The following is a 17,696-nucleotide window of genomic DNA, read 5'->3' as shown; positions in this document are numbered from 1 at the left end:
AATAGAGGTAAGCCAAGAGGATGTCCTCCGACAGATAGATAGATTGAAGAGCGACAAATCACCAGGCCCGGACGGAATCCACCCAAGGGTACTAAAAGAACTGAGAAACGAAATAGCGGAAACACTCCAGCAAATATGTAACCTATCCTTAAAAACTGGGGAGATCCCGGAGGATTGGAAAATGTCACGCCTATCTTTAAGAAAGGATCGAGGGGTGACCCGGGAAACTACAGGCCGGTGAGCTTGACTTCTGTTCCAGGTAAGATGATGGAAGCACTGGTTAAGGACAGCATCTGTGAGCACATAGAAAAAAATGGACAGCTGAGGGCGAGCCAGCACGGCTTCCGCAAGGGAAGGTCGTGCCTCACGAACTTACTGCACTTCTTTGAAGGGATAAACAGCCAGATGAATAAAGGGGAATCCAAAGACATCATTTACCTTGACTTCCAAAAAGCCTTCGACAAGGTACCCCACGAACAGTTGCTTAAGAAGTTGTGGAGCCACGGGGTAAAAGGGGATGTCTACCGATGGATTAAACACTGGTTGGCAGGCAGGAAACAGAGGGTTGGCGTAAAGGGCCAATATTCAGACTGGCAATGGGTCATAAGCGGAGTTCCGCAGGGGTCGGTGCTGGGGCCGCTCCTGTTCAATATTTTTATAGATGACCTGGAGAAGGGGACGAAATGTGAGGTTATTAAATTTGCAGATGACACCAAACTCTGCAGCAGGGTTAGAACCACGGAAGACTGTGAAGACCTGCAAAGGGACCTAACGAGACTGGAAGAGTGGGCAATAAAGTGGCAAATGAGCTTTAATATTGAAAATTGCAAGGTCATGCATGTAGGGAAAAAGAACCCGATATTCAGCTACAAAATGGGGGGATCATTGCTAGGGGTGAGTAACCTTGAAAGAGACCTGGGTGTGTTGGTGGATACAATGAAGGCATTGGCACAATGTGCGACAGCCTCAAAGAAAGCAAACAGAATGTTGGGTATCATTAAAAAGGGTATCACGACCAAGACGAAGGAAGTCATCATGCCGCTGTATCGTGCAATGGTGCGCCCGCATCTGGAGTACTGCATCCAGTACTGGTTGCCGTACCTCAAAAAGGACATGGCGATACTTGAGGGAGTCCAGAGAAGAGCGACTAAATTTGTAAGAGGTATGGAAAACTTTTCATACGCTGACAGGTTGTAAAAGCTGGGGCTATTCTCCCTGGAAAAGCGGAGACTTAGAGGAGACATGATAGAAACCTTCAAAATCCTGAAAGGCACAGAGAAGGTAGACAGGGACAGATTCTTCAGACTTTGGGGAACCACAAGTACAAGGGGGCACTTGGAGAAATCGAAAGGGGATAGGTTTAGAACAAATGCTAGGAAGTTCTTCTTTACTCAGTGGTGGACACATGGAACGCACTCCTGGAGGTTGTGTAGGGCAGAGCACGCTACGGGGGTTCAAGGAAGGTTTAGATAAATTCCTGAAGGATAAGGGGATTGAGGGGTACAGATAGAAGTAGAGATGGGTTATAGGAAAAGTCAGGGACCACCTAACAGGTCATGGACCTGATGAGCCGCCGCGGGTGCGGACTGCTGGGCGTGATGGACCTCTGGTCTGACCCAGTGGAGGCAACTTCTTATGTTCTTCTCCCTTGAAAAGAGGGGATAAGATAGAAACATTCAAGATAATAAAGGGAATAGACTTAGTAGATAGAGACAAGTTGTTCACCCTCTCCAAGGTAGAGAGAACGAGAGGGCACTCTCTAAAGTTAAAACGGGATCGATTCCGTACAAACATAAGGAAGTTCTTCTTCACTCAGAGTGGTGGAAAACAGGAACGCTCTTCCGGTGGCTGTTATAGGAGAAAACACCCTCCATGGATTCAAGATAAAGTTAGACAAGTTCCTGCTGAACCAGAACGTACGCAGGTAAAGCTAGTCTCAGTTAGGACAATTTTGACCAAAGGGCCACCGTGTGAGCGGACTGCTGGGCACGATGGACCACTGGTCTGACCCAACAGCGGCAATTCTTATGTTCTTAGTGCATTAAAACAGACACAAAGAATCAGGTCAGAGTTCATTTTAAATGCCAAGCACAGTGTTTAAATCAGTGTTCTTCAAACTTTTCACACCTATGGACTGGCAGAAATAAAAGAATTATTTTGCGGACCAGCGGTTGAAGAACAATGGTGTAGACTCAAATGCCACTACTAAACTACCATAGGAAATGAGAATATATAACTTTTCCTATTAGGAGGCTACAAATAAATTTTTTTAAAGCAATTTTCCAAACATGCCACAAATGGCGTAAAATTCCGTAGAGCTTGAGTAAAATCTAAGTACTGTCACAAAAAAATTAAATGTTGTTTTGATCAGATATCGATCATTTGGGATTAGAAAAAAAGTACAAGTTTTCCACTTTTTTAAAGACCTTTTTGCATTAGTCTTTCATTACTAAAATAGTAGCCCTAATATTCAATGAAGATTTGACAAACCTCAAAAAGAATTGTCAAGGATGTTTTTTTAAGAAATAAAAAAAAGAGAGAAAAAGACCCCTATCATTCCCACCCCGAGTACTAAATACAATATATAACTTCAGGAGAACATAGTCCCGTGCTGTTTGCTAACTGCCAATCAGTGCTGCTTCTGGACCGGTGCGTTCACCGGTCCAAGGAGTCTCTAGTCTCCAGCCCACACAATCGGGACACTGCCTTTCTTAGAAGTGCAATTGAGTAACAAAGACCGCTTCCCCTCCTCAGCCTACCTGAAAGCTTGGGAAGTCACATCTCTAATCTAATCTAGTATTTGTGAGTCGCACATACCTAAACAGGCCCTAGGCGACTGGAGGGAAGGAAGGGGAAGAGGTTAAGGGGAAGGAGTGGAGGGAGACAGGAAGCATAAAACTTAGGTAAATTTAAAATGTCAGGTGCTTAGGATGGTCTTAGAAGAATTAGCTGTCAAAGAGTGAAGTTTTCAGTTTCTTTTCTAATAGGGTATGGTTGGTTTCTGTTCTTATATTCTCTGTGAGATCATTCCAAATTTTGACTCCAAGGAAGGTGAACATGGACTGGAAGATTCTTCTGTATTTGAGATTTTTTGTTGAGGGGAGGTTCAGTTGGATCTTGTTGAGAATTCTGCGTGAGCTGGACCATGCGTCGGTTAAAAGTTTGATGAGTGGGACCGCTGAGTTGCCATAGATAATTCGATGCATGATACTGGCTGTTTTGAATTTTATATGAGCTGTGATGAGTAGCCAGTGGAGATGTTTGCGGTGGGTTGAGATGGAGTCGTATTTTTTCAGCCCGAAGATGAGTCTCACCGAAGTGTTTAGAATAAGTTACATTTTGTGGGTGAGGGTGGTATTGATTCCAAGATAGGTGGAGTTGCAATAATCCATTTGGAATAGAATCATCATCTGGACAATGGTGGCAAAGTGGTGCTAGTGGAAGTATGGCCTGATGAGTCTTAGTTATTTCATGGTGAAGAGGGCTTTCTTTCGAAGATGGGATACTTGAGGTTCCATGGATAATGTGGAGTCTAGTATACAGCCTAGAATTTTAGAGGTTTTTTTCTACAGTAAGTATGCTGCCTGATTGGAGCGTGATGTTTGTTGGCACTGTTTGTTGGGCATTGTGGAAATAGAGGACCTTGGTTTTGGCGGTGTTTAGTTTTAGCTCTTGAGCAGTTGTCCATGCTTGGATTTTTTCTATATTATCAGATATTTTCTTGGGGGGGTTAGCTTGATTTACTTCCACTGGTATAAGGAGTAAGATGTCATCCGCATATGACATTATGCTCTTGTCTTCAAGTTGGATGTCTCCGAGTGAACTCATGAACAGGTTGAAAAGAATAGGTGAGAACGATGATCCCTGTGGAACTCCAGGCCCTCCAGGTGTTGGAGTAAATGCCGCCTTTTTTGACGGTGTATTCTCTGTTCATGAGGAAATCTGTGAACCAGCGTAGTACTGTGTCTGTTGCACCTATCTCTGAGAGTTTTGTGAGGAGTAATTGATGATCCACTGAGTCAAATGCTGCGGATATGTTGAATTGAATGAGTATGGCTTGACGGCCTGTACTTAGTAGTTGTTTGATTTTGGTCAGAAAGGTCAGTATGAGGAATTCCGTGCTGTGCTGTTGACTGAAACCAAATTGTATTTGATGAAGGCATGAATGTTGCGCTATGTATGCTGTTAGTTGTTTACTTATGTGAGTTTCAAGAAGTTTGGTGAGAATGGGAATGCAGCAGCAGAACCTTCATTCCTTTTAGCCAGGTCTATGAGCAAGGAGATCTTTCGTTCCTTCCACAGACAGCCCAAGGAAGACTGGGAAAACAACGCAAGCCAGAGCAGTGGTAACTTTCTGTGCATGTACAGCAGCTGCCTTCGAACAGCGCAATCAGCTGAATCACCATGTGGCACCCACTTCGCGCGCCTCAGGCTCTCCCAAAATTACCCATCAGCCACCACACCAAGTTCACACAAACTCCCTGTTATCAGCCCCGGCACTGCCTGGAAATGAGAGCAGGCAAATTGCACTGTTTTTGCTTAAGTAGTCCGCGAAGCATTTACGGTAAGCCACCTTTTTTCCTCAGTGCTTGTAAGGGACACTGATCCTTCGCAGACCGGCAGGAATTTTTAGCGGACCGGCACCAGTCCGCGGATCAGAGGTTGAAGAACACTGATATTCAAGTAATGCTATCGCGACAGCTAGGAGTAGAGCAGCAAGTATTACCATAATCCAGATAGTGGTGGTACTGAAACGAATATCTCAATAACTAACCAATTAAAAAGAGTGCAGCATTTTTCTGTTCTAAGCTATCCCCCTTTTTACTAAGCTGCGGTAGAGGTTTCAACCATGGCCCAGAGTTCCTATGAACAATTAGCACTCTGGGCCATAATAGAAACCTCTAAGGCGGCTTAATAAAAGATAGCCTTTATTTGAGTAGTAGTCCAGATAGAATCCTGAGTATTATCACACTCTGGATAATTGCCAACTCGACCCTTTCACCATCCTGACACTGCTGAGGCAATCTGTAAGGATATTCAGTGGCACTATCCAGACACTGCTGGTAAATCTTCATGACCAGTGCCGGCTAAGCCATTATCCGGTAATAACTGTCATCTGGATAAATGCCTTTGATAACCGGGCCCAGTGTTCGTCGCAGAACCTGGTGCAGCCCTCCTGCAGAAGCTTTTCCCCAAATTCTATAAATTCTTCTCAAAAACTGCATGCACAAATTTTGGTACATGCCCAATTTAATTAACAAGCCAGTTAGCACCAATAATTTGGTGCTAACAATTATTGGTGCTAAACTGCAACACGTTGACTTGACATGTGAAATAGAGAATGACGGGGGGAAAAAATTTGTCCCCGTCAATGCCCCATCCCCACGACCACCGTCCCCGCCCTGTCCCCATGACCACCTTCCCCGCCACGTCCCCACGACCACTGTCCCCACCCCGTCCCTGCAGCATCCATACACATAAATTTTAATTAATTCCTATTAGCACCAATAAATTGTTGTTAGGATCCCAACTGTCAGTGCTAATTGGCTCATTATTGAATTAAATTGCGAGCACTAATTGGGAGTGTGCCCAAATTTGCCTGCACAACTTTTAGCGCTTTTTATAGAATCGGGGTGAAAGTACACAAATGTCACATTTAAACGCTAACATTTACACAGTCCATGAATTTATCAAAAATGTTTGTGCCTAAATTCTGGCACATGGATGCAGATTTACATTAAAAATCTATTAGAACATTTATGTCCCTTGATTTTTGTACAGATTAGGCTCATTAACTGCGGTAACATAGTACTTAAATGGTGGTGCCCTGATATGAGGGGCCGCTGAAAAGTTATCAGCCCAACTAAGAAAAGAATGATGTGGAGCCATGAAATTTATAAGTTATTCCACACTTTTCTTGACGCTTTTCGTTCCAATGATAAGAAATGAAATGAAAAGTGTCAAGAAAAGTGCGGAATAACTTGTTTCATGGCTCCCCATCATTCTCTTTTTGGTTAGGCTGTGAACTTCTCAATGGCCCCTGGTATAGAACTGCCTCTCTTAGCTTTATTTTAACCTTTGGGGTCATTCAGTGACTGCGGGGTGATAATACACATGGCAGAGCAGAGTCATATTCTTATACATCTTGTCTGATTTCTCTTTTTGGTTTTGCTGGTCGGTCTGCACAGTTACAGAGCAACCCTTGAAAACATCTCCAGTTGCCTTGAGAAACCAACATGCAGTCTTGGTTAAGAGCACATCTAGAACAGTGGTTCCCAACCCTGTCCTGGAGGACCACCAGGCCAATTGGGTTTTTAGGCTAGCCCTAATGAATATGCATGGACCAGATTTGCAAGCCTGTCACTTCCATTATATGCAAATCTCTCTCATGCATATTCATTAGGGCTAGCCTGAAAACCCGATTGGGCTGGTGGTCCTCCAGGACAGGGTTGGGAACCACTGATCTAGAACATACGCTTTCTCTATCCTACCTCGCTGATATCATCCAAAGTATTCTCCAGCCGATTCAGTTTATACTTTGTTTGTTCAACCCGTTCCTCCGCTATAAACACAGAAAAAGAAGTTCAGAAAAATGTAGTACATAGATTTTATACTGCTATTGTAGCTGCTTAGAGGGTAATTTAAAGAAGTATTTACATGGGGTGTTTTTGAAAGAATGTCCAGATCAGAATAGAGTCATCCAGCTCATAACGTCCAAAACGGACGTCCATCTCATGCATTTTCCAACAGGAAATGTGTCAGGATTTCCTGTTCAAGAATACATGAGCTGGACATCCCGTGTGTTGAAGATATCCAACATGAACAGCCATTTTACAAACTGGCAAAAAAGCAGGGACAAAGATGCCCATTTGGCAGCGTTCTTAGAAGAACGGCCACACAGATATCCTTGCAGTGCAGAAGGGTAGTCTAGTAGTTAGTGCAGAGGACGTTAAACCAAGGGTCCCAGGTTCAAATCCTACTTTAACTGTTTTAGCCCCCCTCCCCTTTTTCTGCACAGCAAAAGCCCTGAAGCTCTTTAAATCTCTATGGGCTTCGGGACAGTTACCATAGCAGCAGCCGCTAAGACGGCTTTGTAAAGGGGAGCGGGGGTTAATTTGTACTTGTGAACCCTCTAAGAACAGAAAAATGCATATTGCACCTGAATGTACACCACTTCAGTAGCTTTCAGGCAGCTTACATGTTCTTATGTACAATGGATAGTTTTTTGTTCCTAGAGGGCTCACAATTTTAAAATATTTTTTTTTTAAAGTGTTAAAGTTTGATTTGACAGATAGGCTACTCCTCAGATCTGCTTGGTGCTCATTTAGTTTCAGAAGCGGGAAGCAACCATTGCTGCCCCAAGAGAAGCAGGGCAGCAACCATTAGGAGATTAAGGCAGTGTCATGCTTTAATCTCTCCACTGGGTAGCTGCTCAATCAGAGCACCATTTTTGCATCCTAGATGTGATAGTAACAGGTCTAAGGACATCCTTTCTTTTTAGACTTGGGCGTTTTTTCCTGTTTGATTATTGCAATTAATCATTCTAATTTTGGTCCCTCCCTAGTCCCACCTCAAACATACTCACAACATGCCTCTTTGGTATTTGGATTTACTGTAGTGCTGGGCGTCCCTTTTCTGCCTTTGCAAAATTGGGATTTAGACATTTCAGGCTCATGGTCATTCTGCTCCGTCCCCACCCCATCCTTATAAACTCAGTCCCCATCCCCACCCTGATCTCATCCGCACAAGCTTCGAATAGTTATGATTTTATATTGAACTTATTTTATTAAAATATAAAAAGAAACAATATTCTGTACAATTGTCATTTTATAAACACAAATAATACAGAGCAAGGATCAACAAAACCTCTCTCCTTCACAAATATCCCCTAACAGAATACTTCAGTCATACATGGCAGGAATAGTGTTAGGGGAGTGTAACTAGGGCAGTAATGTCCAAAGTCCGGCCCGCGGGCCAGTTGCGGCCCGTCCTTTACTTCCATATGGCCCCCAGAGACACGGCTGATCAATGTCTTTCTCTGTGTCTGAGCCATCGTACATCCCCGCCCCCGCTCTTTTCTATGTGCCTGGCGCCGCCTACGACGCGGGAATGCAGAAGGATTTGAAATCTGCATTCCTTCTCTCACCACGCAGCCACCTGTAGCCCCATGTAGAGTTGACCGAGGAGGTCTACTTCCTGTTTTAGTAAGTGCAATTTTATCCATAAAGCCCTGTTGCTTCATATAATTCCATATATATGTATATAATGTAATAAAAAAAAGTCCAGAAAGCAGCGCCGAGAGGTAGAAGGGGAGGGGCGGCGCTGGGACCTCCGATAACAGTGTGTCCTTCCTTATCCAGTTTCTATGGACTTTTGGGCCTTACTGCTATATTCATTTGATGTGTGATAGACATGTTTTTTTGCGCTGCACTTTATTTTTTAAATTTTGTATCTTTTCTAGTAATGTTCCTAGCTTAGTGTTCAGCTTGCAATTCTTATTTATTTGATCACTTTGTATGCACTGATTGTTTTTTTTTCCTTTATTACAGCCACCTGTATGGTGTTGAATCCACTGTGAGGAAGCAATTCTGTATGCACAGCGAGACATGACCTTGATTTCCCTTTTTATTCGTCTTTGTTGCAACATAGAAGCGTCACTTCTCCCTGTGCTGCGTCCTCATTGCGCACATCTATTAGTGCTCGGGCAAACACACTTAGGGCTTGGGTGAAAACACTTGAACCAAAACCTCTGGCACTGCGCTCATAATTTCTCCCCCTTCTGGCCAATTTCTAAAATGGCGACTGTAAATAAGAGAAGAAAAGTTGACAGTGAGGGCCGACGTTTCCAAGATAGATGGAAAGTAGAATATTTCTTCACTGAAATACGGAATTATTGCGTTTGTCTGATATGCCAAGAGACTGTGGCTGTTTATAAGGAATTTAATGTCAAGAGACACTACCAGTCGAGACATAGCACATATGACAAGCTAACAGGGCGTGACTGCGCTGAAAAGTGTAAGCAACTTGAAGCTGTTTTAATATCGCAACAGCGATTTTTTACAAGAGCCCGTGAGTCAAATGAAAATGCCACAAGGGCGAGCTATGAGGTTGCAACGTTAATTGCTAAAAAAGGCAAATCTTTTCTTGAGGGTGCATTTATCAAAGAATGCATTATGAAAATGGTTGAGAATATCTGTCCTGAGAAGAAGCAAGAGTTTGCCAACATTTGCCTGGCTCGTAACACTGTAGCACGGAGAATTGAAGATATTTCATCAGATATTAAGAGACAGTTGACGTCCAAAGGAGTGGATTTTGACTTCTTTTCAATAGCCTGTGATGAAAGCATGGATCTATTTGACAAAGCCCAGTTGCTGATTTTCATGAGAGGGGTTGACGATGAAATGAATGTGACTGAAGAGCTACTTGACCTTCAGAGCCTTACGGGCCAAACAAGAGGAACAGATTTATTTGTTTCTGTTAGTTCTGACATAGATGACATGAAACTGCCTTGGAACAAAGTTACTGGGATTACTACTGATGGGGCACCTGCCATGGCTGGTGAACGAAGTGGATTATCAACCCTAATCTGTAACAAAGTGATGGAAGAAGGAGGCAAAGCTATTAAACTCCATTGTATCATTCATCAACAAGTTCTCTGTGCTAAACATCTCAAATATGATCATGTTATGAAACTGGTGCTAAAGACTATTAATTTTATTCGCTCTAAATCCCTGTGCCACCGCCAGTTTAAACAGTTTCTTCTGGACATCCAGGCTGAATACGAAGATGTTTTATATCACAACGATGTAAGATGGCTCAGTCGGGGGTCTGCACTTCAGCGTTTCTACTCTCTCAGGAAGGAAATTAAAGAATTCTTAGACACAAAGGGACAACCGATGCAAGAACTATTTGATCCTATTTGGCTGGCTGATTTGGGGTTTCTAGTTGACACAACAAAGCATCTGAATGTACTGAACACAAGTCTTCAGGGGAAAGATGCAGCGGTGAACCAGCTCTATTCACACCTCAAAGCCTTTGGAACAAAGCTGCAACTTTTCATAAGGCAGTTGTCACAAACACAGCCCATTACCAAACATTTTTCAGCGTTGCAGGAAATAATGAACAGTTTTCCACAGGATAATATCAGTGCGCAAATGAGCAGATATGCAGCAGACATCACATCTCTGGCTGGGGAGTTTAATAGGCGCTTTCAGGATTTTGAAGCTATTGAAAAGGAACTCAGCCTTTTCTCCTCTCCATTCTCTGTTGACCCCAATGATGCTCCAGATCAGCTGCAGCTCGAGCTCATTGAGCTGCATTGCGACAGCGAGTTACGCAGTTGTCACCAACAGCTCTCTCTTGTGAACTTTTACCACCAACTGGATAAGAGACGGTTTCCAGAGATTCGAACATTTGCTAAGAAAATGCTGAGCTTGTTTGGTTCAACATATTTGTGCGAGAAGACATTCTCTGCTATGAACTTTAACAAGAACCACGTGAGGACAAGACTAAGTGACTCTCACCTGCGTGACATTTTGCGTATCAAAACCACTGCCTTTGAAACAGACCTAGCCTATGTGCTGAAGTCCAGAGCTCAGTTTCACCCTTCACATTAGTGGAGGCCATTTTTTTCAATAGAGATGAATACATGATAAAAAAAATCTCAGTTAATGTTAGTTGTGTTCCTGGCATATATTTCAGCATCCTGTGTTGTTTTTTTTTCATCTGGCCTTTAAATATGAAACACACAACACTACACTCAATAAATATGCCAAAAATCCTATAATAGTAACAACAAAGAGGCACAACCAGTCACAACAGGGTTTGGATGGGGGGCGCTCAGAATAAGCTACAGTACTAGCCTGAAACAACTCCTCTCAAGAAGTAAAGGGCGCTCTCAGTGTGAACCATCAGCAATGGGAGCAGAAGCTCCGATACTTCACTTCCGGGCTGAGGCAGGAAGCCTCCACCACCACACCATCATTGAGCCCCCTATGTGTATATAATAATGAAAGACACCTACAATAAGGCCCTAAATAAATAATGCAATCCAAACAAACCCGTGAGCAATTTAAACTCAAACGGTGGAGATACAAACTGAGCGACCCCCACACAAACCCTGCCAGCCGAAACCCGCCAAGCTAACTACAACGCAATATCAAAACATACTTAAACTCAATCAAAAAAATACTTATCTAAACCAAACTGCCACAATGAGAACGCCAGGAGCCGAAGTTCAACCAAGCTGGTTTCGGGGAGGAGCCCTTCTTCAGGAACCAAGCCCCCGACCGCAAACCAAAAACAAAAAAATGAAATGAAAAAAATGCCGAAAAACGAAGCGGGACGGCTGGAGGGAGGGGTAACCGAGCGGGAGAGCACTCGCGCCTAAAAAGCGGACCAGGAATTACGTCACACACAACCCAACCAATCATACAGGACGCACAACGCGTCCTAAATCACTCATACAGGGGCGGGAAAAAGAAAAAAGCCCCAAAGCTACAGAAAGAAAACAGCAAGACCCGTGCAGTACTCGAACCCAAACATGCTGGAAACTCACTCTATGGAGTTGCCCGAGTGGCAGCGCACTCTCTGCTTTTCGGCGGACCAGGTGACGTCATGCACTACCCTAACTTCTTTGTTTCAGGCAGACCACCAGACGAATACATATGCGCCGGATTTTGTGGCCAATAAGAACATATGGTCTAATTTACAAAAAGAATTAATTAAGTTGGATTTACACAGCATGTCCTTGGTGGAGTATATAAAGAATCACTACATTCCGCGGGGTTTGCGGGTTCACAAACCCCCTGGTATGTTCACCAACAGGGACCCCTTCCTCCATAAATGGGCTGCTATTCTCAACAAGTGCTCTTTGGATCTGATGGTGTTGTTGATTGACACCATCCAGGAAGTATCCCAAGAGGTTCAGGCACAAAGTGTTGAGATACAGACCAAATTAACCACTGATCCCAATACATCTCCACTGTTCGCTCAATGTTTGCCTGATTTACAGGCGTTTCATGAACAGTACCGTAGTAAGATCAAACAGGGGAAAATTAATAAATTTCATAGGGATGCAGAGGACTACGCATCCGGGTACGTGTATGCTTGGATGCAGCCCCAGGGGTCTTCCTCTGCAATACAGCAGGTTAACACCTATCCCACTTACCCGACGGAGGATAGTTCCTCCAATAGTGACTCTAGTGGACGCAGTTCTTATATGGGGTCAGCGCGTTTTTTAGGTCGGGGATCCAGAAGAGGTCCAAGAAGACGGTCCCGGGGCCGCAGGGGCTACCCGGACCGCAACATAGCGCAAAACATTCCAGTGACCCGCTCGCAGGCAGCGAGGGGTCCCTAGTGGTCAACATATCAGGGGTTCCCCTTTCTGAAGCACAGACTCAATTATTAGAGAAGGGGCTTTCGTTCGTTCCCACCACTGCTCTAGATTTGTTTACCGTACACCGGGATATGGCACGGTTTGTCCGGGGCCTCCAGATCAAGCTGTTCTTTTCTACTCAGGAGGGTTCCCGGGATGATTCCCTTTTTAGGGTTAAATCCCATTGGATCCCTCCGGGGCCCATTGATGCTCATATTAAAGTATTCCGGGACCTGGTTCTACGTGATATAGACCAGCTCCCGAATGCACGTTCTACTCATCATTATGTCAACATTACTAAGGCCCAACGGCTTGCACTGGAGGCTCTTAAGAACGCCCCTGACTTGGATATTAAACCCGCCGACAAGGGCGGGGCGGTGGTTGTTCAGTCCACTGCCCAATATGATGCCCAGGTGGCGACTCATATTTCCAACGTGGACTGGTATACTAAACTGGAGAGGGATCCCTCTCCCGGTTTGCGTATGGAAATAGCGACTTTGGTCCAGGAGGCGCTCTTGGATAATATTATTACTCAATCCGAAGCCAGATATCTATCCCAACCTCCTAGTCGCAGTCCTCGCTTTTACACGGTACCCAAAATTCATAAAACACTTTCCAACCCTCCGGGTAGGCCTATAGTCTCCCTCTGTGGGACCATTCTTGAGCCCCTGTCCAAAATGGTCGATCACTTTTTGAAACCCAGGGTTGCTCAGGCACGTTCCTTTGTATTGGATACCACCAATTTCTTGAATAAAATCGAGTCCATCCAGGTTCAACACACTGACCTCTTGGTTACTATGGATTTGGAAGCCCTATATTGCAATATCCCTCAGACTGAGGCCTTGAAGATTGTGGAACAACAGTTATCTGAAGGGCTTTTCCATCATCGTATAACCAAGGTTTTTTTGATGCAATTAGCCACCTTGGTTTTACAGCGGAATTTCTTCGAAGTAAGAGGGGAATTTTATCTGCAGACTCACGGGGTAGCCATGGGGACGGCCATGGCCCCTAGTGTGGCTAACCTCTATGTTACGAATTTCGAAGAACAGCTGTTATATCCATCTATGTGGATGTCGGATATTGGCACATGGCTCCGGTACATCGATGATGTGTTCCTGGTTTGGACTGGTACCAAGGCCAGATTTGATGAATTCCTTACCTGGCTGAATACCCTGGATAGACACTTGAAGTTCACCGCTACGGTGGATGGAGCCAGGGTCACCTATTTGGACACCATGGTCAGCAAGTCTGGTGGGCATTTGGTTACAACGGTCTTTCGGAAAGTTACCGATCGTACCTCATATTTACACTTCACCAGCTGTCATCCTGCCAGGCTGCGTCAATCATTGCCTGTGGGGCAATTTCTCAGGATCCGCCGAATCTGCTCCTCATTAGGGGAGTTCAGAACTCAGGCCAAGCTGTTATGGCAGCGCTTTAAGGCACGCGGTTATCCAGATTGGACCATCAAGAGGGCCTATCGCAGAGCACGCTATGCCAATCCTGAGCTTCTGCGGGCTCCTGCTATTAGGCCGCCCATGGAACAGCAGGTGTGTGTCATTTCATTTTCTGACCAAGCCCACCAGGTAGCCGGTATCGTGAGAAAGCATTGGCATGTTTTGGACCATCATGCCATCTTTAACCAGGCTCCTTGCATTGCTTTCTCTCGTCCAAAAAATTTGAAGGAATTGTTATCTACTAAAGGCCGAGCTGTCACCGGGGGGAGGCATGGTCCATGTGGCCATTGTGATATGTGTGCGTCCTCTTTATCCATTTCTCAATGGCAACATCCTCGGACGCAGCGCACTTACCATCTTAGATCCCAAACGTCCTGTGATTCTGCTTGGGTGGTATATATTATCATCTGTCCTTGTGCGCTTCACTACGTGGGGCGCACGAGTAGAAAGATCAGGATAAGACTTCAAGAACACAGGAGTAGGATCAGAACGGCATCTTTAGCCGCCCCTCTGGTGCCTCATTGTTTGGAAGCTGGTCATCAGTTTACTGATCTGGCATGGTTTGTGCTGGAGCAAATTCCCTGGGATTTCAGGGGGGATAAACAATTTCAGTTAAACCTTAGGGAACAATATTGGATTTTCCAACTTCAAGCTGTTGTTCCCCACGGCCTTAATGAAAGTGTGGAATGGAACACCATTATATAGGGTTCCTGTCTATCCTTTCTGGGTGCCGTGTTATCGTGTAGGTTTCCTGTGCTGGGTGGTTTCCAGCATGTTTGGGTTCGAGTACTGCACGGGTCTTGCTGTTTTCTTTCTGTAGCTTTGGGGCTTTTTTCTTTTTCCCGCCCCTGTATGAGTGATTTAGGACGCGTTGTGCGTCCTGTATGATTGGTTGGGTTGTGTGTGACGTAATTCCTGGTCCGCTTTTTAGGCGCGAGTGCTCTCCCGCTCGGTTACCCCTCCCTCCAGCCGTCCCGCTTCGTTTTTCGGCATTTTTTTCATTCCATTTTTTTGTTTTTGGTTTGCGGTCGGGGGCTTGGTTCCTGAAGAAGGGCTCCTCCCCGAAACCAGCTTGGTTGAACTTCGGCTCCTGGCGTTCTCATTGTGGCAGTTTGGTTTAGATAAGTATTTTTTTGATTGAGTTTAAGTATGTTTTGATATTGCGTTGTAGTTAGCTTGGCGGGTTTCGGCTGGCAGGGTTTGTGTGGGGGTCGCTCAGTTTGTATCTCCACCGTTTGAGTTTAAATTGCTCACGGGTTTGTTTGGATTGCATTATTTATTTAGGGCCTTATTGTAGGTGTCTTTCATTATTATATACACATAGGGGGCTCAATGATGGTGTGGTGGTGGAGGCTTCCTGCCTCAGCCCGGAAGTGAAGTATCGGAGCTTCTGCTCCCATTGCTGATGGTTCACACTGAGAGCGCCCTTTACTTCTTGAGAGGAGTTGTTTCAGGCTAGTACTGTAGCTTATTCTGAGCGCCCCCCATCCAAACCCTGTTGTGACTGGTTGTGCCTCTTTGTTGTTACTATTATAGGATTTTTGGCATATTTATTGAGTGTAGTGTTGTGTGTATTATTAGTCTCACTCTATGGAGTTGCCCGAGTGGCAGCGCACTCTCTGCTTTTCGGCGGACCAGGTGACGTCATGCACTACCCTAACTTCTTTGTTTCAGGCAGACCACCAGACGAATACATATGCGCCGGATTTTGTGGCCAATAAGAACATATGGTCTAATTTACAAAAAGAATTAATTAAGTTGGATTTACACAGCATGTCCTTGGTGGAGTATATAAAGAATCACTACATTCCGCGGGGTTTGCGGGTTCACAAACCCCCTGGTATGTTCACCAACAGGGACCCCTTCCTCCATAAATGGGCTGCTATTCTCAACAAGTGCTCTTTGGATCTGATGGTGTTGTTGATTGACACCATCCAGGAAGTATCCCAAGAGGTTCAGGCACAAAGTGTTGAGATACAGACCAAATTAACCACTGATCCCAATACATCTCCACTGTTCGCTCAATGTTTGCCTGATTTACAGGCGTTTCATGAACAGTACCGTAGTAAGATCAAACAGGGGAAAATTAATAAATTTCATAGGGATGCAGAGGACTACGCATCCGGGTACGTGTATGCTTGGATGCAGCCCCAGGGGTCTTCCTCTGCAATACAGCAGGTTAACACCTATCCCACTTACCCGACGGAGGATAGTTCCTCCAATAGTGACTCTAGTGGACGCAGTTCTTATATGGGGTCAGCGCGTTTTTTAGGTCGGGGATCCAGAAGAGGTCCAAGAAGACGGTCCCGGGGCCGCAGGGGCTACCCGGACCGCAACATAGCGCAAAACATTCCAGTGACCCGCTCGCAGGCAGCGAGGGGTCCCTAGTGGTCAACATATCAGGGGTTCCCCTTTCTGAAGCACAGACTCAATTATTAGAGAAGGGGCTTTCGTTCGTTCCCACCACTGCTCTAGATTTGTTTACCGTACACCGGGATATGGCACGGTTTGTCCGGGGCCTCCAGATCAAGCTGTTCTTTTCTACTCAGGAGGGTTCCCGGGATGATTCCCTTTTTAGGGTTAAATCCCATTGGATCCCTCCGGGGCCCATTGATGCTCATATTAAAGTATTCCGGGACCTGGTTCTACGTGATATAGACCAGCTCCCGAATGCACGTTCTACTCATCATTATGTCAACATTACTAAGGCCCAACGGCTTGCACTGGAGGCTCTTAAGAACGCCCCTGACTTGGATATTAAACCCGCCGACAAGGGCGGGGCGGTGGTTGTTCAGTCCACTGCCCAATATGATGCCCAGGTGGCGACTCATATTTCCAACGTGGACTGGTATACTAAACTGGAGAGGGATCCCTCTCCCGGTTTGCGTATGGAAATAGCGACTTTGGTCCAGGAGGCGCTCTTGGATAATATTATTACTCAATCCGAAGCCAGATATCTATCCCAACCTCCTAGTCGCAGTCCTCGCTTTTACACGGTACCCAAAATTCATAAAACACTTTCCAACCCTCCGGGTAGGCCTATAGTCTCCCTCTGTGGGACCATTCTTGAGCCCCTGTCCAAAATGGTCGATCACTTTTTGAAACCCAGGGTTGCTCAGGCACGTTCCTTTGTATTGGATACCACCAATTTCTTGAATAAAATCGAGTCCATCCAGGTTCAACACACTGACCTCTTGGTTACTATGGATTTGGAAGCCCTATATTGCAATATCCCTCAGACTGAGGCCTTGAAGATTGTGGAACAACAGTTATCTGAAGGGCTTTTCCATCATCGTATAACCAAGGTTTTTTTGATGCAATTAGCCACCTTGGTTTTACAGCGGAATTTCTTCGAAGTAAGAGGGGAATTTTATCTGCAGACTCACGGGGTAGCCATGGGGACGGCCATGGCCCCTAGTGTGGCTAACCTCTATGTTACGAATTTCGAAGAACAGCTGTTATATCCATCTATGTGGATGTCGGATATTGGCACATGGCTCCGGTACATCGATGATGTGTTCCTGGTTTGGACTGGTACCAAGGCCAGATTTGATGAATTCCTTACCTGGCTGAATACCCTGGATAGACACTTGAAGTTCACCGCTACGGTGGATGGAGCCAGGGTCACCTATTTGGACACCATGGTCAGCAAGTCTGGTGGGCATTTGGTTACAACGGTCTTTCGGAAAGTTACCGATCGTACCTCATATTTACACTTCACCAGCTGTCATCCTGCCAGGCTGCGTCAATCATTGCCTGTGGGGCAATTTCTCAGGATCCGCCGAATCTGCTCCTCATTAGGGGAGTTCAGAACTCAGGCCAAGCTGTTATGGCAGCGCTTTAAGGCACGCGGTTATCCAGATTGG

The 17,696-nt window shown here is 45.2% G+C and overlaps 1 protein-coding gene across 7 annotated transcripts in view; it reads right to left on the bottom strand.

The window, feature by feature from the left end:
* Positions 1–17,696, bottom strand: part of MORC1 (MORC family CW-type zinc finger 1) — a 178,542-nt gene that overhangs the window by 88,414 nt on the left and 72,432 nt on the right. For all 7 annotated transcript variants that reach the window (XM_033943801.1, XM_033943804.1, XM_033943803.1 and 4 more), the window contains one exon: positions 6,492–6,562. In XM_033943801.1, coding sequence (XP_033799692.1) covers positions 6,492–6,562 — 71 coding nt within the window. The remainder of the gene's footprint in view (positions 1–6,491; positions 6,563–17,696) is intronic.

This window comes from Geotrypetes seraphini, chromosome 4 (assembly GCF_902459505.1).
Source record: "Geotrypetes seraphini chromosome 4, aGeoSer1.1, whole genome shotgun sequence".
NCBI lineage: Eukaryota > Metazoa > Chordata > Amphibia > Gymnophiona > Dermophiidae > Geotrypetes > Geotrypetes seraphini.
The sequence above is the reverse complement of the archived record's forward strand: the minus strand, read 5'-3'. Positions and strand labels throughout refer to the sequence as shown.